The sequence below is a fragment of the Canis lupus genome, chromosome 12 (genome assembly GCF_011100685.1).
Source record: "Canis lupus familiaris isolate Mischka breed German Shepherd chromosome 12, alternate assembly UU_Cfam_GSD_1.0, whole genome shotgun sequence".
Taxonomy (NCBI): Eukaryota; Metazoa; Chordata; class Mammalia; order Carnivora; family Canidae; genus Canis; species Canis lupus.
In genome coordinates, this window is record NC_049233.1 from 789,906 (window position 1) to 812,629 (window position 22,724).

The following is a 22,724-nucleotide window of genomic DNA, read 5'->3' on the forward strand; positions in this document are numbered from 1 at the left end:
AATGTTTCAAATCATAGTGACTAATTGGCCATCCAGCTGCTTCTTACACAGGCATCTCCATGGAATCATGCTGCAGGTGGCATAGGAATTTATTTAATGTCAATTAAAATGGAGACAAAAAGACAAAAGTCAACTTTTACACAAGTTCTTTTCTCAGAGCATGCTAATAGGAAATTATCAACTAAAACCACCATCATTGGGGTGCCTGTGGGGGCTCAGTCGGTGAAACGTCTGCCTTTGGCTCAGGTCATGATCCGGGGATCCTGAGATGGAGCCTCCCCCCGCACCCCCACCCCCGCCCTGGTTAGTGAGCAGAGAGCCTGCTTCTCCCTCTCCTCATTTGTGCTATCTCACTTGCTATCTCTGTCTTTCTCAAATAAATAAATAAAATCTTAAAAAATAATTAAACCACTATCATTTTCATGGCTCTTCACAAGTATTAATGACCATTTCACTGTCTTATCTTTCTTTTGTTTGCTATTCTTTCTTTCATTTCAAACAAGGTAATGGAAGCCCATCCACATCTTTGTGCATCTGTACAACTATATCTATCTAGTACAAATTCCTAGGGGTAGAATTGCCGGGGAAATTATGCACACTTCACTTTTTCATAGACACTTTTTCTTTAAAAATCTGTGTACATGTATTTGGGGAAAATTCTACACATTCTCACCTCATTTCCTGGTTCTGTCATATAAACACTGCGTGGGGGTTTCCCTAAGTACCTGCTCTAAGACCTCTTCACTCTGACCTACCCTCATCTCAGTAATCCAGAGGTCTCAAGTTTCCACCTCCTTACACTGATCTTGAAGATGAGATTTCTGTCCTTAGCAGGAGTTCCATCACTACAGGTTGCCTTTGGAGGCTCCTGAAGGCCCAGGTTTAGTTTGGCCCTGCTTTAAAACTTGAGGAATGTGTGGACACTTTTGGAAGAACTGCAATTATCATGGACTTGATTTAAATTATTTTTATAATTTAAATGTGTGCAAACCCAGCCAACCATGAATTTTGATGCTTCAATACTTGAGCAGATATAAAGCCCTAGAAACAAAGGAGAAATAAAACACACAAAAGTAAAAGACAATTTAAACTAATCGATGTGATGAATAGCTGTTTCTCTGAAACGAAGCTGCCTCTGGCAACATGAACACATACTGCCTAAGGCAGGTTTTCTTGAAATTGACACAATATTCCACTGTGTGTGTGCCTGGTGATGACTCAGTTCTCCCCATACTTGTGTCTATTCAAATTGCTAAGAAATCTTTGTCAGTACATGTTCCCTGGACTTCACTTGGTACACATGTAACTCAGGCAATTACAGAAGTGCTAAGTTGACCCTAAGGGGGTAAACACAAACATGAACAAACACAAGTACTAACACACAGGGCGGAGATCAGTTATATGTGATCCAGAAAATGCTTACAATTCTTTTTAAAAATTACCAGTCAAATGAAAACATGGAGTTTAATCATTTTCATGGGGCATTTTGGGTTCTCAGGAGTCCAGGGACCTTGGTTTGAGAATTGCTATCTCAGTACTGACCTTGACTTCTAGTGTGACCTTGAGCAAAGCTTTTGGCGCTGTTGGATCCCCTCTGTATGTTCTTCATACACAAATAAGAAAGATTTGGGCCACCGGTATTCTCGGGAGATGAAGAAAGTTAAGAGTATTTTCAAGGTCTAAAAGGAAAGCATAAGGCTTTTTACAGACTCTGGATTTGGGAAAATCATGATGGCTAAGACCCTCCAGTGTAGCTTTGGCTTTGGAGTCAGAAGGACTTGGGTTTGAATTCCAGATCTGCCAGTTGCTGTGCATATCTGTGGGCAAGTTATTTGACTTTTTTTTTTTTTTTTTACTTTTCTTGTCAAAAGTGGGCATATATCAAAATGCCACATCACAGAGCTGTGATAAGAGGACTCAGGAAAGTGCTGAAGGCAGAGCCTGGCCCTAGCAAGGCTCAGTAATCAGCAGCGCCAGCAGAAAGAGGCCAGGGGCTGCTGAGAGTACCACAGGCTCTTGGCAAAGGACAACAGAGGAGAGAAAGTGAAGATTCTGAGATTCTGTCTATAAACAACAATATTTCTGATACAGGACTATCAGGATATTTCACCCCAGTGAGACCCGCATCAACCCTAAGCTTGTGCTCAGCCTTTCTCTCTCCTACCTTCTTCCCTCTCTGGCCTCCAGGCCCAGGCTGGAATTTCTTTCCCTCCAGGCCTTCACTTCTTTCTCCAATAGCAGTGTTGGTTGTTGGTCACTTGTGAAGCATGCGCCTCCCTGTTCATCGCAGGAAACGTAAGCCTCCGCAGTTGGCTGAAAGGTGAAGTTTCCAGGGAGAGCAGGACTCAGAGGCTGAGATGAGTGTCTAGTCTGGCCTCACAGGGGCTGTTCTGGATCCCCTCCTTCTACCCTCCCCCTTTTGGAAGACAGGCGGAGGAATTTAGGAGAGGTCCTGGGCAGGAAGCAGTAACTTGCCTCAGAACCTCTCCAGCCCTGGTTCTCCTTTTATGAAGAGCTCTGTGCCACCCACCTCAAAGGCTCCAGTGGAGAGGGCCAAATGATAGGTGTAAATACCAGGAAAATATCTAGCCTGTGCACCACTTCCCTACAGGATCTCAGCATTTCCTCATGGCATTCCTGGCTGGGGGTGGAAGGTCAAACACTGGCTAGATGTGGACAGAATAAAGTTGAGATCAACAGTCAACACGCCCTCCCACCCGCACCCCTCAGCTGTTGCTCTCAGATGCTGCCAACACACTGCCACCAGGAACCACCTTTAAAAATCTATTCATGCCGTTTCCCTGCTCAATATCCCAAGGCCCTTCTCACCAACAGAATGAGGCAAACTACTAATGAGATCACCTCACCTCACCTCACCTCACCTCACGCTGCCTCTCTGGGTTTACTCACTTGGGCAGACCCTGACTTCCTGTCACAGCTGCATTTTCACATAACCATGTTCATGCCTCCCTTCCTCAGCCAGGAGCGGCCCTGCCTCATCTCTGCAAATCTCCATCTCACTTAAGGCCTAGTCCAAACTCCGACTCTTCCATGAAGTCTTCCTTGACCTTGACTCAGGACTGGCCTGCTCCTCCCCTGGGTTTCCCTAGCCCCTTCCAGCTCCAGCGCAGGTGATGCTACCTTCTGCGATTATAGACATATACGTATATATATATGCATATACATGTCTGGCTCCCCCTCTTGACTGTAAATGCCTGGGGAGGGTGGCACGGAGTGGGTTGTGTTCCTCAATGTATGTCTTACAGTGCTTGCTTTCAGAGCCCTGCCCGCACAAACCCTTAGGAACTATGGAATCAACTGGGAGGTGGAACTCAGAGACCTGAGTGACACATGAGGGAGCCACAGAGGGAGATCGTGTTAGTGGAGTGTGGCTGGTTGCTTCCATGAAAGGGCCTGCCTGTGCTTTACAGATGCCATCTCACATTATCACAACAGACTCCAGGGACAGGTGTTATGTCAGTCTACTGGTGAGGGAACTGATGCAGTAGGATGCAGCACAAGAAGCTAGATGGTGAGTGGCAAGCTCAGCCCTCACCTCGGAGGGGCCAAGCCTTGCTTTCCCCTCTCCCCACTTGGTACTCTGCTTTCTCTCCCCTCTGTGAGAGGTGTGGTCACTACCTCCCTCCCTGCGCCACCCCCTCCTATCAGTCACCTTCTGCTCTGAGGATCAAATTTTCCAAACTAAGAACTGGCGGACACTGTCTGACAAGGACATTTGATTTCAGAGGTGACAGGTCAGCGTATGTTTGAAGCTGGGGCTGTTCTTGAAAACAGGGTGTCTTTTTCAAAATCCTGAGTGGAGGGAGTGGATTGTTAGGGACCCAGAAGGAGGCCTCCAAGGGCCTGCAGCCAGGCGACGTCTGGATTCTCCCCCCTTGGGAGGACTGGACATCCCCTGCCCGAGTAAGGCCTCAGCCACAGCCAGCCAGTGCAGCCGGCCCGACGCTGCCGCCGTCATCTCCCTTTGTCTGGGGTCTCTTTGTCTGGGGTCTCCCCCTGGTTCAGTTTTGAAGTCCTCTGCCCCCTCCCCTCCTTCCCAGTGGCCGGCCGCTCCCTCCCTCTCCGCGGGGCCGCGCAGCTCGGTCGGCTGGGGGAGGGGCTGAGGGAGGGCAGCGGGCCGGGTTGCCATGGTCACGGCGAAGCCGGCTGCAGCTGGCCGGGGCAGCTGCTCTCAGCCCCGGGAGAGGCGGACAAAGCCCGGCGCCTGGGCCACCCCAGGCCTGGAACCCGGAGGGCTGAGCCGGGGAACTGGGACTCAGGAGAACCCCGAGCTGGAGGTGAGGGGGCAGCGGTGGGGGCTGGAGCTGGGCCCACCCGTCCTGGGGAGGTGGTGTGGGAGGAGGGCGGGGCGTCAAGGATGCCCAGTGGAGTTGGGGGCCACGCCGCTGCCGATGGCTAGGCTCCTCCCAAGGAAAGGTCGGGGCCTCTGTCCTCTGGTCCGTCCCACCGTTGCCCCCTCCTTTCCTGGCCCCTTTCTTGTCATCTCACTCTGTCCCTTCGTTTCAACCCCTGTGCCTCAGTCTCCCTCCTCTTCTCCCATCTCTTGGTTTCACTACAACCCCTTTTCTCCTTTGCCTTGTTGATCGTCCCCCCTGGGCTGTGGGCCACTTCTTAGGGCTCCTCACTTTCCAGCCCTACTTTCTGAGTGCCCACTGCCACTTGGGTCAGCTGCTCAGTCCAGCCCTCTTCTCCTCACATCTCCACCTCCTGCCTTCTGCTGTGTGTGCCTTCATCTCCATCCCCCTTTCCTTTTTGTGACCCCCATTCCCTCCCTCTGAGTTCCAGCCCTCCCACCTCCCATCCCCTCCCACCCTCTGGGCTGCTGCCTCTGAGCAGCCTCATTTTTCTCCCCATACAAGGTCATCTCTCCCTCCTGCTTCCACTTCTGGGCCTCAGTTTCCCATTTGTACTTAGTGGTATCGAGGCCTGACTCATGGCCGTGGCCTTGCCACCCCCTGGCCCCATCAGTTCTCATCGTCCCCAGCTGCTGGCCCAGGAGGCAGCTGCGTCTCCTGGGGAGGGACTGCCACTAGTGTGTGTGGGGCCCTTGTGGTCCATCCTTCTCACTCTGCCCTGCAGGCCTTCCCTGCAGCGGCGGGTGGTCTGCTGGCCCCTATGTGCCTTTCCTCACATTTTTTTTTAGCTGTTTCCCCTCCTCTCCTTCCTGGGCGGCTAGAGGCCATTGGCTTGGGGGGTGGGTAACCTGGGAGGGACGGCATGGTGTAGGAGATGTTGACCGCCCTTTGGGGGCTGGAGTTGGGAACGATGCGGTAGATGTGGGATGGGCTCGAGGGCCATGAAAGACTGTGTGGACACTCTCAGTCTTTGGCATCGCTCTAGGGGCCCCTGGATAGCTGGGATTTCCCTCTCTGGCCCCTGGGAATCTCGGCTCCGAGCCCCGCATTCCAGCCAGCTCCAGCCCCCTTTCCGCTGTCACTTGACTCCGCTGGGCCCCAGCCCTGCATCCCTCCCACTCTTCCAGCTTCAGGCTGGGTGGAGGTGGCTATCACCGACTAGGAATTTCTCCTGGGGGAGATCAGGGACAAGAGTTTCAGGGTTCTATGGTCTCGTCTTCTCTCCCCAGCGGGCCCTTTTGTCTGGCCCTGCCATGCCACCAGGCTCAGGAGCGTGGGCCTGGGGTGTGGAAGGTCCCAGCCGCGGGTGAGGGGCTTCCCTGGGGCTCTGGCTGCAGCCCAGCCGGGCCTGCCCGCCCAGGGTTCCTCCCAGCTCAGTCCCTGGGAGGAGGGGTCGGGAGTTGGCCCAGGTGAGGTAACTGGGGGAACCTTGGCCCCACCCCCGGCCTGGCTCCACCCCTGGCTCAGCCTCTCCTGGGCCCAGATTCCCCAGCGGCCGTCTTCAGAGGGGTATGTGTCCCTGGGAACCTCTAGGTTTGGTCAGAGGGGACAGTGGGGAGAGGCAAATCTCCGAGTGGCCATGGGGCTGTTCGTTAGTGAGCCCCTTAGCAGCTGGACGTGCTGGGATTGGTGTGTCCCGGGTGGTTTGGAGCTCTTGCCCACACTGAGGGCCAACTTCTTCCTGGTAGTACTTTTGTGTACTTGTCTGGTTGGGACTCGGTGTTTCTTTCTTGGGGCTGTTGTCTGGGACTGCACGTACGGTGTGAGTTGCTATCTGTTGTGAGGTGTGGTGGGGTGGAGATCTGCAGTGGACTCAGATCTTTCTGAGCCGGTGACATTGATGTGGGGCTGACAGGTGTGGGTGTGGAGGGATGGTGGCCTGAGGCAGTGCCCAGTGGGGTGCAGCACCTCCCACCACAGGTCCTCCATCCTGCCCACCTCACCCAGCCTCCTTGCCCATCTCTGGGACTCCTGTTTCCGGTGCCTTTAGGTTGTGTCCGATTCTCTCTCTGTCCCCCACAACCTCCTCACCTCGTCCAGGTGTGTCGCTGCCAGTGGTCAGAGCCTCGACCTTACCAGGGCCAGAGCTGGCTGGGCGGGAGGGAGGCTTGCCTGAGGACTCCTGGGCCTTGAGCAGGGAGCCAAAGGGGCCTAGGGCCTAGGAGTCTGGGCCAAAGGGTCCTGAGAGAACTGGGAGTGAGGGGGCGGCAGCGAGGGGGGGCGGTGAGTGTAGAAGGTGCAAGTAGAGAGAGAATGGGGCTAGGAGAGAGTGGGGGCCCTCAGGCTCTGGGGCAGTCTGGATCAGGGTGTAGAGGCCAGAAGGCCAGAGGGGGCCGGAGAGAAGCAAAGGTCGGTGGTGTGAGAAGTGTGGGTCTGGGGACCTGCTTGGACAGGTGAGCCCTGCTCCCTTCCTCCATCCAAACTGCTGCTGCTGGGCTGGCAGCGGGCCTGTGGGAACCTGCTCCTTCCCTGCGCCCTGGGGCTGCCCCCTTCACCTCCCTCTCCAGGAACTGAGCCCAGAAACGGGGAGTAGGGAGGGGGCCCTCCTCTCGCGGGGCCTGGATGTGTGGGAGGCCCCAAGTGGGGCCTGGGCTTCGGCTCTTGCCTTTAGTGGGGACCCTGGGGCCTGGGGGTTGGGCCGCGGGTAGGCGGAGGGGGCTGGGCGCTGGGCGGCGCGGGCCGCAGGGCGGCTACCTGGGGGGGCCCGGGCGAGCCGGGGAATGCTGGGGGGCGGCGTGGGAGCGGCGGGCCCGGCGCGGCCCGGGAGGGGGGGGGGGGGGGGGGGGGGGGGGGGGGGAGGGGCGCTGGGGGGGGCGGCGCCTGGGCCCGAGCCGCCGCAGCCCCGGCTCCTCTCCCCGGAACAGGCCCCCGACAGCTGCTCGCGGGAGCCGCCTCCCGACACCCGAGCCCCGCCGGCGCCTCCCGCTCCCGCTCCCGGCTCCTGGCTCCCTGCGCCTCCCCGCCCCTGCCCCGCCGCCAGGAGGCCCCGCTCCGGGGTCGGCCGCCTGGGTCTGCCGGGAAGAGCGAGGAGAGGTAGGGCGCGCGGCCCGAGGCCCCGTGCGGGGCGGGGGGCGGGGGGCAGGGGCGCGGGCGGGGCGCGGCGGCCGCGGGGGCCTGGTGGCGGAGGCCGGACGTGCCCGGCGCCTCTGGCTGTGCAGCTCGGCCAGGTGGGTCCCGGCCCGCCTTCCCAGTGTGCTGGCTTCCTGTCTGAGAATGGGGGGAACCCCTGCCCCCCGAGAAAGTGAGTTCCAGCTGTGAGGAAGGACCCCTTTCTTTCCTCAGTGTGAAGGGACTCTCCCCCAGGGCCACAGTTGCTCTGAGCGGCCCCGTGAATCATCCCCTCAGCCCGCAGTCCTCCCACCGGGCAGCCCCTTCCCGCACCTACCGCTGAGCGATAACCCCCCACCGTCAGCTCCCAGGGGGCAGCCTGCCCTCAGCCCAGCAGAGAGGCCCTGACACCCTAACCGGCCGGTGACAGCCTCTAGATGGCCATTTGGTTCTGTTGTGAGACTGTGCCACTGCCCAGTGGGTACCATCCTCAGTGTCCCATCCCCCGCTCCCTTCCACACCCCCCGGGCCCAGCCTTCGCGGGCTGGTCCCCTGCTGACTGGACCTTCCTCCCCACCCCCTCTACCCCCGGCCAGTGTCTGGTGTTCAGACTCCCTGCAGACACAGGTGAGAGCTGAGAGAATAGGAGAAGGAGCAATGCCTCTTTTTCTCATTACGGTTCCTGCCACCGCCTTGACTTCCCTCTGGCTTGATCATGGTGTGTATTTGGGAGTGGGCCCCAGTCCTCTTGGGATCCTGTGCCTGAGCCTGAGACTGTGTGTCCCGGTGTCCTCTAATGGTAGGAGCTTGTGGTTTCTATCATTTCACGTTCACAGATGTCTGAGGATGGCTATTCACTAAGTGATGGCACAGGACTTTAGAGAAGGCCGACCTGTGGATGGATTTGATGTGTGCGTGAGCGTCTGTATTTGCCCCGCTGAAAGTCTGTGTGGGTAACAGATTTAAGAGAATGTCACATGCGAGTGTTTGTCTCTGAAAGTCTGTGAAGAGTTGTCTGTGACAGAGGGGTGCGTGTGCGCTCCTGTGCGCCTGTACATGTGTGGGTGTGCGCGCTGCATCTAGCTCCAGTGTTTACAGTCAGCTCTGTAAGTTTGCCTGGCTGACGTTTGTGTGTAGGTGGGTGCACAGAGCTGTGTGGGTGTTGTTTGTGGTGGGGATGGGGTCGGGGGGTGGGGCTGGGGGAGGTCTTCTCCACCTGTCCTTGGTTTTTCTGACCCAGTGGAGAGAAATAGGGTTATTGGAGTGTTGGAGGGATGGCCCCAGACATCTTTGTGTTTCTCTGCTTGGCTCTGTGCCCTGTGCTTCTGAGCCTGCTGTATTTACCTCTTGCTTTGTATTTCTCACCCTGCCTCCCCCTGCCTCCTATCCTCTGCCTGTCTTTGTATCTTTGCCCGGGGCTCCTCGAGCTCCATCTGGCTCCGATGACTCATCTGGGATAGGCATGAAGGTTACCCAGGGGAACAAGGGCCCCGCTGTTCTCGAGAGAAGTGGGGGTGGAGGCCAGCCGGCTGGGACCCTGCAGCCTGCTCCCTGCACGTGGCTCCTGGACCTCCAAGGGACCAGGTGTGATGCCTCTGGTTCTAGCTCTTCTTTGATCCCTGGGTGCCCTCTGCAACTCAGTCAGCTCCCTCAGCTGCTGCTTCAGAGCTGTGGGGTCTCAGCTGCCTCTTACATTCCTGCCCTAGAGCATCATGGGAGCAACTGGAAGAGGACAAAGGGATGGGGGAATATCCCCCCACTCTTCCTACCTCCTGGGGTGACCTGGCCTCCCAGTCTTTAGACCCGCCCTCATCTCCAAGGCAACTCAGGCTTTTCCTCAGCGCTGAGCTTTTCCTTCAGAGGTAGCCACCTTCAGAAATGGGAACTCCAGGGGACAGGATGTCTGACTCTTAGGGATGGAAGGCAGAGTGAGGAGAGCTGGGATAGGATGCTTTGGATCTGATGGCAGAGGTGGGCTAAGGGTATGAGGACTGGCCCTAGGGGCTCCTCAGGATTCCAGGGCCTGGAGAAGAGAGATCAGGAAGAGGAGAGGTCAGAGCAGCTTTCCTGCTGGGGCTGTGAGGCAAAGGTCTCACGGATAGGGAGATACCTGGGTTCACAAGGAGATGACAGCTGGGGTGGTTTTAGGTAGTGCATGCTGCTTGGGTGCCAGTGAAGAGCAGGGATTCTCAAACTTTCATGGGAAGATTCTGATTCAGCAGATCCAGGGTAGGGATGAGGTTCTGCGTGTCTCCCAAGCACCTGTGTGCTGCTGAGGCTGCTGGTCCGGGGATCACACTGGGCTTGGTGGGGCTACAGAGGATAGTGAGACTGGAAAGCCCTGGGGTCCCCCACTTCTCCTAGAATTCTGGGATCCTGGGTGGGGAGGGGACCAGAGGTTAGCCCAGTGTCTGGCACACAGGGAGCATTCTAACAACATAGCTGATGCTATTCAGCAGCTATTGCTGTTGTTGCTTTATTTCTGTTATTCCCCATGTGGCCCCTTCTGCCAGTCTACTGTTGGCTGTGAGGCGGGCCCCTTGACTGCCCTTTCACTAACCTTCCCACTTGTTTGCCCCCCCTGCAGAGATGCTGCCTCCACCCCCTTAGGCCTGAAGAGTCAGGAACTATGGGGCCAGGGGCCCTCTCATCTCTACTGCTGCTGCTGCTGCTGCTACTCTTAGTGGCAACTGGAGATGCTGATATGAAGGGACATTTTGACCCTGGTGAGGAGGCTGGCTCTGGGGTCCCTGAGGATGGGGCTTGGGAGACAGAGTCAGGGCCTTGACCCTCCGTATGCCTGTGTTCACCCAGCCAAGTGCCGCTATGCCCTGGGCATGCAGGACAGGACCATTCCAGATGGGGACATATCTGCCTCCAGCTCTTGGTCAGACTCCACTGCTGCGCGCCACAGCAGGTAACTGGCACACCCGGGGGACTGCTCTGGAGGGAGTTCCTGGGGCCTCTCTTGCCCTTCCAACTCCTCTGCCCAAGCCAAGAGGCTTCTGGGAGGGCCAGTGCCAATGAAACTCCACCCTTCATCGTGAGGGGCTTTAAATACTAGAGACAGGCAGACCAGATGTTCATTGTGACCCCTTGCCCTCTCCCAGGCTGGAGAGTAGCGACGGGGATGGGGCATGGTGCCCCGCAGGGCCAGTCTTTCCAAAGGAGGAGGAGTACCTGCAGGTGGATCTGCGGCGGCTGCACCTGGTGGCTTTGGTGGGCACCCAGGGGCGGCATGCTGGAGGCCTGGGCAAGGAGTTCTCCCCCAGCTACCGGTTGCGTTACTCCCGGGACGGCCACCGCTGGATGGACTGGAGGGACCGCTGGGGTCAGGAGGTGAGGCTGGCAGGGACAGCCCCCACAGAAGGTTGGCTCCTCTCTCCCCCAGCTACACTTTAAATGCCACCCGGCTGCAGGTGACTCTCCCAATTTATACCTTCTTTAGTCCAAGCCTGGCTCTTGAGCTCCATCTCGTGTTGCAAACCTGACCACCTTCCGGGCCTTTCCACCTGGAGGTCTAAGAGGTGTCTCAAACCTACCATAAACTTCCCGAGCTGAATTTGAATCCCATTCCTACCCCAAACCCGTTCTTCTTCCAGCTCAGGCCAGTTGCTCAGGCCATAAGCCGAGGTAATAGCGCTGATTCCTCTGGTCTCTCACCCCCTACTTCCAAAGAACCAGCAAGACCAGTCCGTATTTCCAGAAACCAGCCACTTCTCACCACCACCACCTCTACCACCCTAGGCCATGCCCCCACCACCTCCAGCTTCGACAGACACAGTGGCCTCCAAACCATTCTCCATGCTCCTGTCTCTTCCCACCTGAAATCATGTCCACGTAGAGGCTACAGCCACTTTACCCAAAAAAGTGCAAATCAGATGAGGCACACCTGGCTTGTAACCCTCCACTGGCTTTCCATTCTGCAGATTAAAAGCTCAGCTCCTTCCTGGGTGCAGAAGCTTAGTCTGCCCTGGCTCTTGCCCACCTCCCTTAGGAAGAAGATGAGTCTTCCCTATATTCTCGCTCCACTCAGGCCCACCGACTTTCTGGCTGTCCCTGGAACAAGCCAGGGTGGTCCCACAGTTTTAGGACACTTTCGGTTGTCGTTCTCTCTGTGCCTGGAGAGCTTCTCCCCCAGATGTCCTCAGGTTCTCCTTCCACTCGCTTTTCCTCTAGATATTGTCTCCTCGGAGAGTCCACCTCCCCCTGCTTCAGCCCCACAGCCTGCCTCCTATTCTTCACAGCTGTTTTTCCTACTGGAATCTCAGTACTGCAGGGGCAGAGGGGAGGGATGGATGTTTGCCACTGAGAATGTGCAGAGCTGGCACAGAGTGGGCCCTCAACCAATGTCTGCTGAAGGAACAGAGAGGATGGCGTGCAGGAGGAGAGAGAAAGCCAGAGCAGAGGTGCAGAGCTGTGAGGGAATGGGGAGAACCTGTGCATGGCAGGATGGGTGGCTTAGAGACAAATGGAGATGGGTCCGGGGTCGAGGCTGACACTGGAGGTTGGGGACAGACCTTCAGGCTGAGAGATGTGTCAGAGATCTTTCTTTGCTGCACCCCCTCATTTTCCACATCCCCGCTGTATCCCATAGTCCTGTAGGCTCAACACCACCCTTCATGAGTCTCTTGGTGGCCAGTGTGCGCTGGGCCAGGAACAGCAGGTGACTGGGAAGTTAGATCCAACCTGGAGCCTTTCCCACTCATCCACCCTGTTTCCTGGGCCGCAGGTGATTTTAGGTAATGAGGACCCTGGGGGAGTGGTGCTGAAGGACCTCGGACCCCCCATGGTGGCCCGGCTGGTTCGCTTTTACCCCCGGGCTGACCGGGTCATGAGTGTCTGTCTGCGGGTGGAGCTCTATGGCTGCCTCTGGAAGGGTGAGTCATTCATACCCCCGAGAATTCGTTTCCAGGCCTGGGGCCTGGGGAGGAGGGCATCCAGGGTCCTCTTTTTTTTCTGTTGGGAAGCTGTCATTCTGAGTGAGGAGGGGCCTGGCCAACATTGTGGCCTATGTAGGGATACAAGAGGGGGAGGAGACTGGGGCAAGGGAGGGGTAGGAGGCTTCCTGCTTCAGACAGCCACCCCCTGCCCCGCCCCAGATGGACTCCTGTCTTACACGGCCCCCGTGGGGCAGACGATGTACTTGTCCCAGGCAGTACACCTCAACGACTCCACCTATGATGGGCACACCACACACACTGTTGGCGGGTAAGAGAGGCAGGCCCTGCAGGGCCTGAGCCTGCGGTGGGTGGGAGGACTTGGGTGGGGTCAGGAGTCCCGGCATTGAGATGCAAGATGGGTCAGGTAAGGCCTTGGGGACGCAGGATCCAGGATTGAAGGGTAACCAGGCAGACTACTAGCTCATGTGACCCTGCAAATTAGAAAAAGACGACTGTTGGAAACTGTCCAAGAGGTTGCATAGTGCCCCCTAGAGGCGGTGCCACCGTGCAGCTTGCAGCAGCCGTGTACCAGGACAGTCTAGGGGGTGGGAAACTGAGAGCCTCAGGATGTTGGGGCAAGAGGTCCAGGCTGGACCTCCACCACCTGGTTGCAGAGCACATGGGTGGGTGGCACTCTCTTCTCTCCCACTTTCCGCTTCCTCTGCTCCCCTGCTCTGTAGGTTGCTGTACGGAGGTCTGGGGCAGCTGGCAGATGGTGTGGTGGGGCTGGATGACTTTAGGAAGAGCCAGGAACTGCGGGTCTGGCCAGGCTATGACTATGTGGGATGGAGCAACCACAGCTTCCTGGGTGGCTACGTGGAGATGGAGTTTGAGTTTGACCGGCTCAGGGCTTTCCAGGCCATGCAGGTAAGTGCATCCCATTCTTCTGAGACCAGGGTGGTTGCTCCTGGGGTGCTCATCTGGGCTCTCTCCTGGCCTTGACCCTCTGTCCCTCCTCCCTTCCCCCCCAGGTCCACTGTAACAACATGCACACCCTGGGAGCCCGCCTGCCTGGTGGGGTGGAATGTCGCTTCAAGCGGGGCCCTGCCATGGCCTGGGAGGGGGAGCCTGTGCGCCATGCCCTGGGGGGCAGCCTGGGGGACCCCAGAGCCCGGGCTGTGTCAGTGCCCCTGGGCGGCCGTGTGGGCCGCTTTCTGCAGTGCCGCTTCCTCTTTGCTGGGCCTTGGTTACTCTTCAGTGAAATCTCCTTCATCTCTGGTAAGCGCCTGGTCTATGCCCAGTCCTCAGTCTCTGGGACTGCCAACCCACAGTATGCCAAAATAGCCGCTCCTGGTACCCTACCTACCTATTGCTCATGAGACTTCCCAGGCAGAGATGCCCTAAATCATTGGAGCACCTCCCTATTCCTAACCCCCTGTCTCTGTCTTTACTTCATGAGCCCTTCACTCATGACTGACATTGAGCCAGTAGGACAGCGTTGGCCATAAAATACAGAAATACTCTGTGCTGGTTGAGGAACTCTTCTCCAGGCCTCCTGATACCCAAGACCCCACGTGGGGCTCTCTCTCTGGGAGTCCTGTATCTCTCCACAATCCAGCAACTAAAACATTGCCATCCACAGCAGCTAGGGCCCCCCCCATTCAGATTGGTTGGTACACATCCTGAGTATTGCCCCTGCTCCTAGTAGTAGAACTCCATAGGTCTCATGCAAGTAGCTTCCCTTTGGTGCCTCTTCCCTACCTGATTCCCTTCTTTCTTCTCATCCTTCTCTACAGATGTTGTAAATGATTCCTCTCCAGCTCTGGTGGGCACTTTCCCACCAGCTCCCTGGTGGCCACCTGGTCCACCTCCCACCAACTTCAGCAGTTTGGGTGAGTAGCCCAGGGCCTCCTCCTGGACAACTGGGTCCTGTGCTGCCATTCTTCCCTGGGCCCCCCTCTGCTTGGGTGGGAAGCCTCCTGTGGTTCTGACTCTCCTGTCTCTGCCAGAGCTGGAGCCTAGAGGCCAGCAGCCTGTGGCCAAGGCTGAGGGGAGCCCAACTGCCATCCTCATTGGCTGTCTGGTGGCCATCATCTTGTTGCTGCTGCTCATCATTGCCCTCATGCTCTGGCGGCTGCACTGGCGCCGGCTCCTCAGCAAGGTAAGCAGAGTGGGCGGGGTGGGGGGTGTTGGGGCAGTGGGTGGGGAATGGGGGAGTGGTGGTGGCAGGCAATAGCCTGGAGAGGACAGACAGGGTGTGGGTGTGGAGAATGAGGCCAGGCTGAGACCAATATATGTGGGGACTACTGTATTCTTTTGGATCCGGTGGGGACCACAGAACCTCTAATCAGAGGTGGGCTTAGTAAAGTGACAGGTTGCAAAGGAGTGGGAGGGATTTTGGAAATCAGAAGGAGTAGTGCAGTTCCCACAGAGCTGTGACCTGATGTGGGCCTGCAAGATGAGAGGAGGGAAGTTACCAGAACCTGTTGCAGTGATGCTGGGGAAAGGCTCCTTGAGAAGGGCAGTGGAGTTTGCTTCAGGGATACAGCTAACCTGAGTCTACCTCTCAGGGAGGGGTAGGAGACTAATCACCCTGATCTTACTTGCTGCCTGCCCAACAAACTCCTCTCCGGCCAGCCCAAACCAAGCCTGTCCATATAGTCCATCCTGGTCAACCTCTTGGGGCAGAAGCCAGATAGGAAAGGTGGAGAGTGGAGCAAGAGGGGCAGGGAGGAGCTAGAGGAAGAAGCCTGGCAAACTCTGAGCCCATGTTTTCCTGCAGGAGTTCAGTGGTGGTGGTATGTGTGAAGCTTGATGATTCTGTAATTATCTGGTCAGATTTGGGTTTGAATCCCATTGTGGGACACCAGGAGACTCACTTACATGCTCTTGAGCCTCTGTTTCTTTTTACCTGTGAAATGGAGTTAATAGTAGAAACCACTATGGGACTGCTGTGAGGATCAGAAAGGAGAGGGGAGCTTGGCATTTAACGAGCTAGAATCACACAGTTAATGTTCCCATTCCCATGACAAGGCCGAGCGCCGGGTGTTAGAAGAGGAACTGACAGTTCATCTCTCTGTCCCGGGAGACACCATCCTAATCAACAACCGCCCAGGCCCTCTTGAGCCACCCCCCTACCAAGAGCCCCGACCTCGTGGGAATCCACCCCACTCTGCTCCCAGTGTCCCCAATGGCTCTGGTAAGACCTGCCTTGTTCTAGTCCCACCTCCATCCTCTGCCTGTTTTCTTATTGTATCCCTTTTTCTCTCTGTCCATTCCTTTCTTTTCCTATCTTTCTAGTTTTAACTCATATTCTCATTTCTGTGCCCCTGGTCACCACACTCTATATAGAGTCCCATGTCCCTACCACATAATCTCCCTCAATAATTTTACATGTATTACCCATAATCCCTAGTGGTTTCATCCTGTCTCTGTGTCCCATATACATCTCTGTCTCTTCTTTTTTGTGCCCTCTCATTGTGTCTTCTGGTCCCCTCTCCTTTCTCCTAGACTTGCCATGTTTGCTCCATCCATCCATCCATCCATCATCTATCCTATCTATGTTTATCCATCCATTCATCCATCTGTTCATCCATTTGTCTGCCCACCATCTGACCATTTATGGATCATCCATCTATCCATATATCCCTGCATCCATCTATCATCCATTCATCCAACTACCCATCCATCTTCCATCTATCTGTCCATCAATCCATCCATCCACCATCTGTCCTCTGTCTATCCATCCATCCATTCATCCATACATCCATTCACCATTCATCCATCTGTACATCCATCTATCCACCATCCAACCACTCATCCATCATCCATCCATCCATATATATTCACACACCCATTTGTTCATCTCTCCATCCATCCATCCATCCACCATCCAACCATTCATATATCATCTATCTATCCATCCATACATACATATTCAAACATCCATTTATTCATCTCTCCACTCATCCACCATCCAACCATTCATCTGTCATCCATCCATCTACCCGTATATATTCATCCATCCATTTGTCTATCTGTCCATCCATCCATTCAACCATTTGTTTATCATCCATGCATCTACCCATCCATCTGTCTATCCCTCCATTCATTATTCATCCAGCTATCCAGCACTCTCCAGATCCTTGTTTTATCCTGTCCCTGTTTCTCAGTACATTCATTCCCATCAGCCCTGGTCTTGCCCTACTCCGGGTCTCCCTGTCTGTCTAGCCTTGAGTCTCATTCCTTCCCCGTGTCTCTCCCCTCCTTCTCCCGACAGCGTTGCTGCTCTCCAATCCAGCCTACCGCCTCCTTCTGGCCACTTACGCCCGTCCCCCTCGGGGCCCTGGCCCCCCCACACCCGCCTGGGCCAAACCCACCAACACCCAGGGTAAGCCCCTTTGCCTCTGGGCTCCTCCAGGCTCCCCATACCTCTACTGGGGCAGGGAAAAGTCCTCACACTTTGCATTGCATTCCCTCCTCTCCCTGCTGTGGCCTCTTTTGCTCTCCTGAGCTCTCAAGGAGGAAGCTCTTATGCCCTGAAATCTCCTCTGCTGTACTTGTTCTTTCTTGAGGCCTTTCCCTTGAGCAGAGGAGCAGAAAGTTCACTGGTTCAAAGCTCTATCCTCCTCTTCCTCTTCCACCCCATCTTTTCTGCTTTCTAGAGCCAGAGAGGAGGTTGCTGTGCTGACCTAGGTTCTTTTATAACTCCTCCTTTGTTTCCCCTCTCTCTAGAGCTGTGAGGAGGAGGGCCTCTCACCCTGGGTGCTTGCCCTCTCCCCCCATGTGTTCTCTTTCTGCAGTCCCAGAGGTGAAGGCTCACACCCCACCCTTCTTGTCTGCTCCTCTGTTCCTTGGTGTTGCCTTCTCTCGTTGTCGCTCCCTCCCCAGGGCTAAGAGGGGATGGCTCTGCTTCCTCTCCTCTATCTGTAGATTCCTCATTGTGCTGGCTGTGAGGAACTGTTCCTTCTCCCCCATCTGTGTGCCCCTGTCTCTGCTTATCTCTGAGCTTGGGGTGTTGGGTCAGGGAGGGTTTGGGTAACCACGATGGGGAGGAACTAAGGCTGAAAGCGGGGGTGGGGGAGGTAGATAGAACAGCTAAGTGAACAGGAGGGACCAGCAGTGAGTGGGACAAGGGTTTGGAAAGTAGGGGGTGACTAGATGACTAGCACCATCCTCCTTCTGATGGTGGACAGAGGAATTCCTCTTCCAGTCAAGACTTGGGTCCTGGTCTCTTGGGCTATGCTGGGATCCCTAGAGAATGGACCTTACATCATTCTTTGTTCAGCCATTTCCATTGCCTTAAACTCTGAAACAACTCACTCTCATCTCATGCCAGCGACTCCGCTGGTTTGAGGTCGGTGGGTAGAATACCAAGAAGATGAAGGATAGCCCCAGTCTCTCACCCAGCTGGGAGACGAGGGTTCTCTGGGAGGCAGGGGTATGGAGAACCATGGCTCTCAGGTGCTGCTCCTGATGCCTCGTCTTGTCTTCTTTCCCCTCACCTTTCCAGCCTGCAGTGGGGACTATATGGAGCCTGAGAAGCCGGGTGCCCCACTTCTGCCCCCACCTCCCCAGAACAGCGTCCCCCATTATGCCGAGGCTGACATTGTCACCCTGCAGGGCGTCACAGGGGGCAACACCTATGCTGTGCCCGCGCTGCCCCCAGGGGCTGCCGGGGATGGGCCTCCCAGAGTGGATTTCCCTCGATCTCGGCTCCGCTTCAAGGAGAAGCTTGGCGAGGGCCAGTTTGGGGAGGTAAGGAGGATCCCTGGCTAGCTATCAGTAGTGTCTTGGCTGTCTGGGGCTCTGATGCCATGCCCATATGTCCCCATTGGTCAGACCTGTCATCTATGTCTGTGTTATCCCAGTTGACCCTGTGACTCAGTGAACCATGTGACCTCCTAACAAACGAACTTCTTTCCCCAGGTGCACCTGTGTGAGGTAGAGAACCCGCAAGATCTGGTCAGTCTTGATTTTCCCCTTAATGTGTGCAAGGGACACCCTTTACTGGTAGCTGTCAAGATCCTACGGCCAGATGCCACCAAGAATGCCAGGTGAGGACCAGGGAATGATATCTGGCGATGGAGAAGGGAGGCAGTGAAGAGCGGGGAATCATCTAGAGAGAAATATGGTAGCGACCAACAGAGGGGGCTTGGCCAGGGAAGGAAATTGCCATCTCAGGCTGATCTCAGGCCAAGTCTCAGTGTCACTAGTGAGTCAGCTTATCTGCTGGGGTTAGGGCGCTGGTCTATATGAGCAGGAGAGAATGTATAGGTCAGCCCCTCAGTGTCCCTGCCGTTTCCCTGCCTTCTCTAGGAATGATTTCCTGAAGGAGGTGAAGATCATGTCAAGGCTGAAGGACCCAAACATCATCCGGCTCCTGGGCGTGTGTGTGCAGGATGACCCCCTCTGCATGATTACTGATTATATGGAGAATGGTGACCTTAACCAGTTCCTCAGTGCCCACCAGCTAGAAGACAAGGCGGCTGAGGGGGCCCCCAGGGACAGGGAGGCTGCCCAGGGGCCCACCATCAGGTACCCCCCTCATCCAGGCTGGCCCTCCCCTGAGAGCTCCCCGGCAGGAGGGGGTCTCCTCTCCCTTCACTCCAATGTGGAGGAGGGAGGGGAGCACAGGATGGAGAGGCAGGCTAAGGTTCAGGGAGGTGGGGACTGGGATGAGGAATATATGGCCATCCATCTGGGCATTAAGGAGCAAAAGGCCAGAAGTTACTATGGTGGGGGTGCTAAGGGATGTGAACTCTGTTGAGAATCTCCCTCTGCTCTCTCTCACTTTCACTGCCTGAGTCCAGACAATAAAGCAGTAGCTCCCTGGGTCAGATGAGCCAAACAGATGTTGAATGGGCACCTACCCCTGGGCCCTCAACATGGGCATTCCAACTCTGCACCAGGAGTAGATGTGACCCAGTCCCAGGGTATGGGCCCCCCCTTCCTCTCCTAGGGATCTGTGACTGGGGATGGGTCTGAGGCTGCCTCCATGACCCCCTGTTGTTGGCTCCCTTCCTCAGCTACCCCATGCTGCTACATGTGGCGGCTCAGATTGCCTCAGGCATGCGCTATCTGGCCACACTCAACTTTGTGCATCGGGACCTGGCCACAAGGAACTGCCTGGTTGGGGAAAATTTCACCATCAAAATTGCTGATTTTGGCATGAGCCGGAACCTCTACGCTGGGGACTATTACCGCGTGCAAGGCCGGGCGGTGCTGCCCATCCGGTGGATGGCCTGGGAGTGCATCCTCATGGTGAGAGACCCTGAGGGAGGTAGGCAGGGGAGGGCAGCGGCAGGCAGGGGAGCACTGGCTGCTGTGTGGTCTCAGTCAGTCACTTGCATTCCCTGGACTGCAGTTCCCTCATCTATGAAGTGAGGGTTTGGGCCAGTGCTCTGGAAGTTGCTTCTGGCTCTAGGGACCAGAGAAAGCAGGGAGGAGTGGTACAATGGGAAAGGGTCCAGGAGCCAAGAGTGGGTACAAGAGCTGGAGTCAGGGTGGCAGAGGGCAAAAGAGGTAAGGGGGGACAGGAGGCTAGAGATAGAAGGGCATGAGTTGGAAGAGAATCACGACCAGAAAATGAAGGGCAAGGTGAAGAGTAAGGGTGGGTAGAAGAGGGAAGAGGTCAAGGAGAGGACTAGAGCCTGAGAATGAAGGGAGAGCCCAAAGGAGAGAGGAGCAGGCTTGCTGGGAGGGGGCCAGCCTGGGAAGTGCTGAGTGGACGTGCAGCTCCCTGCGGGAGGGGAGGAGGGTCTGTTTGCCTGATGCCTTTCTCTGTCTTTGTTGCTTTATCCATACACCAGGGGAAGTTCACAACTGCAAGTGACGTGTGGGCCTTTGGGGTGACCCTGTGGGAGGTGCTGATGCTCTGCCGTGCCCAGCCCTTTGGACAGCTCACTGATGAGCAAGTCATTGAGAATGCAGGGGAGTTCTTCCGGGACCAGGGCCGTCAGGTCAGAGCAGAGGAGAGGGAAGATTGGGCTGTGGGTCTGGGAGGGCCAGAGTCTATCTCAGGGACTAAAGAACATTTGTTCCCTGCCTTTCATCCACCCTGCCATGATGCAGGTGTACCTGTCTCGGCCCCCTTCCTGCCCGCTGGGCCTGTATGAGCTGATGCTCCGCTGCTGGAGCCGGGAGCCTGAGCAGCGACCATCCTTTTCCCAGCTACATCGGTTCCTGGCGGAAGATGCGCTCAACACGGTGTGAATCACACCCAGCTGCCCCTTCCTCAGGGAGAATTAAGGCAAAACCAGAGGCGATAAGCAAGGGAATTGAATGGTACCCCCACTCTGTTCTCTGTCCTGACCACCCTTCACCTCTAAGAGAGAGGCAGGGTGACCAGGGGTGGGCTGGGCCTGCCAGGGAGCTGATGCCTTCCCTTCCCGGGACATACTCTCATGCCCCCTCCCTGCTCCTCTCTTGGAAGCCTCTGCTGCCCACCCAGCTGGCCCTGTGGATGGGATCCTCTCTGACCTCTTCTAGCCATCCCTGGGGAGGGGGGAGATGGGGGCACATATAGGACAGACACTGGATAAGGCCTATTGGAGCACCTGGGCCCCAATGGACAACACTGGTTCCTAGAGAGAAGGCTGTGGCTCACCTAGCCTCTCTCTTTCCATCGCACACTGGATCCCATTGGCTGAGAATCTGAGGAATGAGGACAAGAAAGGGAGAAACATGTTCCCTTGTGCTAACTCCTGGAATTGTCCTTGTCTTTGGCTTCTCCCTCCAACATCCTCTAAAACACTGGACCTAGGGGTGATCCCTGTCCCCTACCCCTAGCCATCCCCACTTCCCACCTGCTGTGTTGTAGCTAGAACTTCTCTAAGCCTGTATGTTTCTGTGGATTAAATACTGGGGTTAGGGGGAAAGAGGGAGCAATGGCCTGCAGCCTTGGGGTTGGACATCTCTGTTGTAGCTGCCATATTGGTTTTTCTATACTCACTTGGGGTTTGTACATTTTTGGGGGGAGAGACACAGATTTTTACACTAATATATGGTTCTAGCTCAATGCAATTTTAATATCCTGCACTAGGCAGGTAATAATAAAGGTTGAATTTTCCACAGCTGTGAGTGGGTTTCTTAGCATTTTGGTAAAATCTGCTTCCTGTGTCTGCCCCCAACTCCTTTCCATTTCGTTTCTTCCTTTTTCTCCTTCTCTTCATTCCATTTCCTATCATGTATCTTACCCAGCACAGTGTCTGTTAGCCAGGCCCTTGCCTGTGGGACCTCACATCCTATAGGAATGTATGCTCCTTGTTAATTCTAGTGCAAGCTCTTCAGGAGGCTTGGAAGGGGCCGAATTAGGCAAGGGTCTTAACCTTGTTTGACCCATCAATCCCTTTGGCAGACTAGAGAGGTAGGTCTACTAGTGCCTCCTCAGAATTGTTTTAAAACCCATTACACATACACACAAAAATGTGTGTATCTCATATATGATCACAGAAGAGATCAGTTGAGTTTACTAAAATGTTTAAATAGTGTATGATACAGTAACCTATGTGTTTTTAAAATATATTTGGTAACAATTATCTAGCAGCAGGTGTAATAACTACTAACATTTCCAAATAGTCATAAGCATAAAAGATACTCAACACTTGGGCAGCCCCGATGGCGCAGCGGTTCAGCGCCACCTGCAGCCCAGGGCGTGATCCTGGAGACCTCGGATAGAGTCCCTCGTCAGGCTCTCTTGTATGGTGCCTGCTTCTCCCTCTGCCTGTGTCTCTGCCTCTCTGTCTCTATGAATAAATAAATAAAATCTTAAAAAAAAAAAACAACTCAACATTTGGAGATTTCTACAAAGGTAGTGGGATACAAAAAGAGCTGTGGTGTCTCAGTGACAAGTCCCAGGTCCTGCTAATACTGCTGGGGGCTTTGCTCATATTCATACTTGGAAGAAATGCTAAATTTCTGTTAGAGGGTAATAAAAATAGACGTGTAAGTTTTTTTGGCCCTAATTCTAGGACCCCCTTCAAGGGTTTGGAAGTCCTGGGCAGAGAATTGTTGGATTAGGCTGTTCAGATGTACAGATGACTCAATAGATGTGATCTGTTTGGATGGGAGCCAGAATCAAGAGCCTAGATTATTTCAGAGGTTTGGAAGGATGAGCCACAACCACGAAGAGAGCATTTAACAGAATTTAAGTTGGTCAGGGAAAAAAGAAAGATCACTTGCAAGTATTGGAAAAGGCAGACCTATCTTGGTGGAAGTTTATGTGAAATAAAGACCCTGGGGTCTTCGTTGATGATATTCACAAAGTGAGCCAACTAGATAATGAAGATGCCAATAGAGATAATTTAATCTTCTGTTGAATTAAAAGCCCCTTGGGGTCCAGGTCACCAATCCTGCTGAAACCTATGTAGGTCCAACCACTGTGACCCCATGTTTTAAGACACAAGTTGACAGGTCA

The 22,724-nt window shown here is 55.1% G+C and overlaps 1 protein-coding gene and 1 long non-coding RNA gene across 9 annotated transcripts; one reads left to right on the plus strand and one right to left on the minus strand.

The window, feature by feature from the left end:
- Positions 1-1,391: 1,391 nt before the first annotated feature.
- LOC111098208 lies at positions 1,392-4,107 on the minus strand. Its single transcript, XR_005367519.1, has 3 exons — positions 3,674-4,107; positions 2,165-2,313; positions 1,392-1,679 (listed from the first exon to the last, which is right to left on the minus strand). It is a non-coding gene; the product is annotated as an uncharacterized LOC111098208 (long non-coding RNA).
- A 38-nt stretch (positions 4,108-4,145) lies between these two features.
- On the plus strand, positions 4,146-21,381 carry DDR1 (discoidin domain receptor tyrosine kinase 1). 8 transcript variants are annotated; one of them, XM_038553464.1, is made up of 19 exons: positions 8,662-9,008; positions 9,131-9,286; positions 10,012-10,150; positions 10,239-10,341; positions 10,535-10,763; positions 12,157-12,304; positions 12,527-12,635; positions 13,048-13,234; positions 13,339-13,585; positions 14,104-14,199; positions 14,317-14,468; positions 15,341-15,506; positions 16,587-16,697; positions 17,820-18,064; positions 18,236-18,363; positions 18,626-18,844; positions 19,336-19,570; positions 20,119-20,268; positions 20,381-20,521. In XM_038553464.1, the coding sequence occupies exons 3-19, from the start codon at positions 10,054-10,056 to the stop codon at positions 20,519-20,521; spliced, it is 2,763 nt and encodes a 920-aa protein (XP_038409392.1). In that variant the 5' UTR covers positions 8,662-9,008; positions 9,131-9,286; positions 10,012-10,053. The 8 variants fall into 8 exon arrangements, with proteins under 8 accessions (XP_038409390.1, XP_038409386.1, XP_038409393.1 ...); XM_038553458.1 differs by lacking the exons at positions 8,662-9,008; positions 9,131-9,286 and adding an exon at positions 4,147-4,298 and having other exon boundaries at positions 20,381-21,381; XM_038553465.1 differs by lacking the exons at positions 8,662-9,008; positions 9,131-9,286 and adding an exon at positions 5,742-5,885.
- Positions 21,382-22,724: the final 1,343 nt, after the last annotated feature.

Coding starts and splice junctions, on each gene's coding strand:
- DDR1 (XM_038553458.1), top strand. CDS start 4,149: ATGGTCACGGCGAAGCCGGCTGCAGCTGGCCGGGGCAGCTGCTCTCAG. Junction 10,342..10,534: donor ACTGCTGCGCGCCACAGCAG/GTAACTGGCACA, acceptor GCCCTCTCCCAG/GCTGGAGAGTAGCGACGGGG. Junction 19,571..20,118: donor CCTGGGAGTGCATCCTCATG/GTGAGAGACCCT, acceptor TCCATACACCAG/GGGAAGTTCACAACTGCAAG.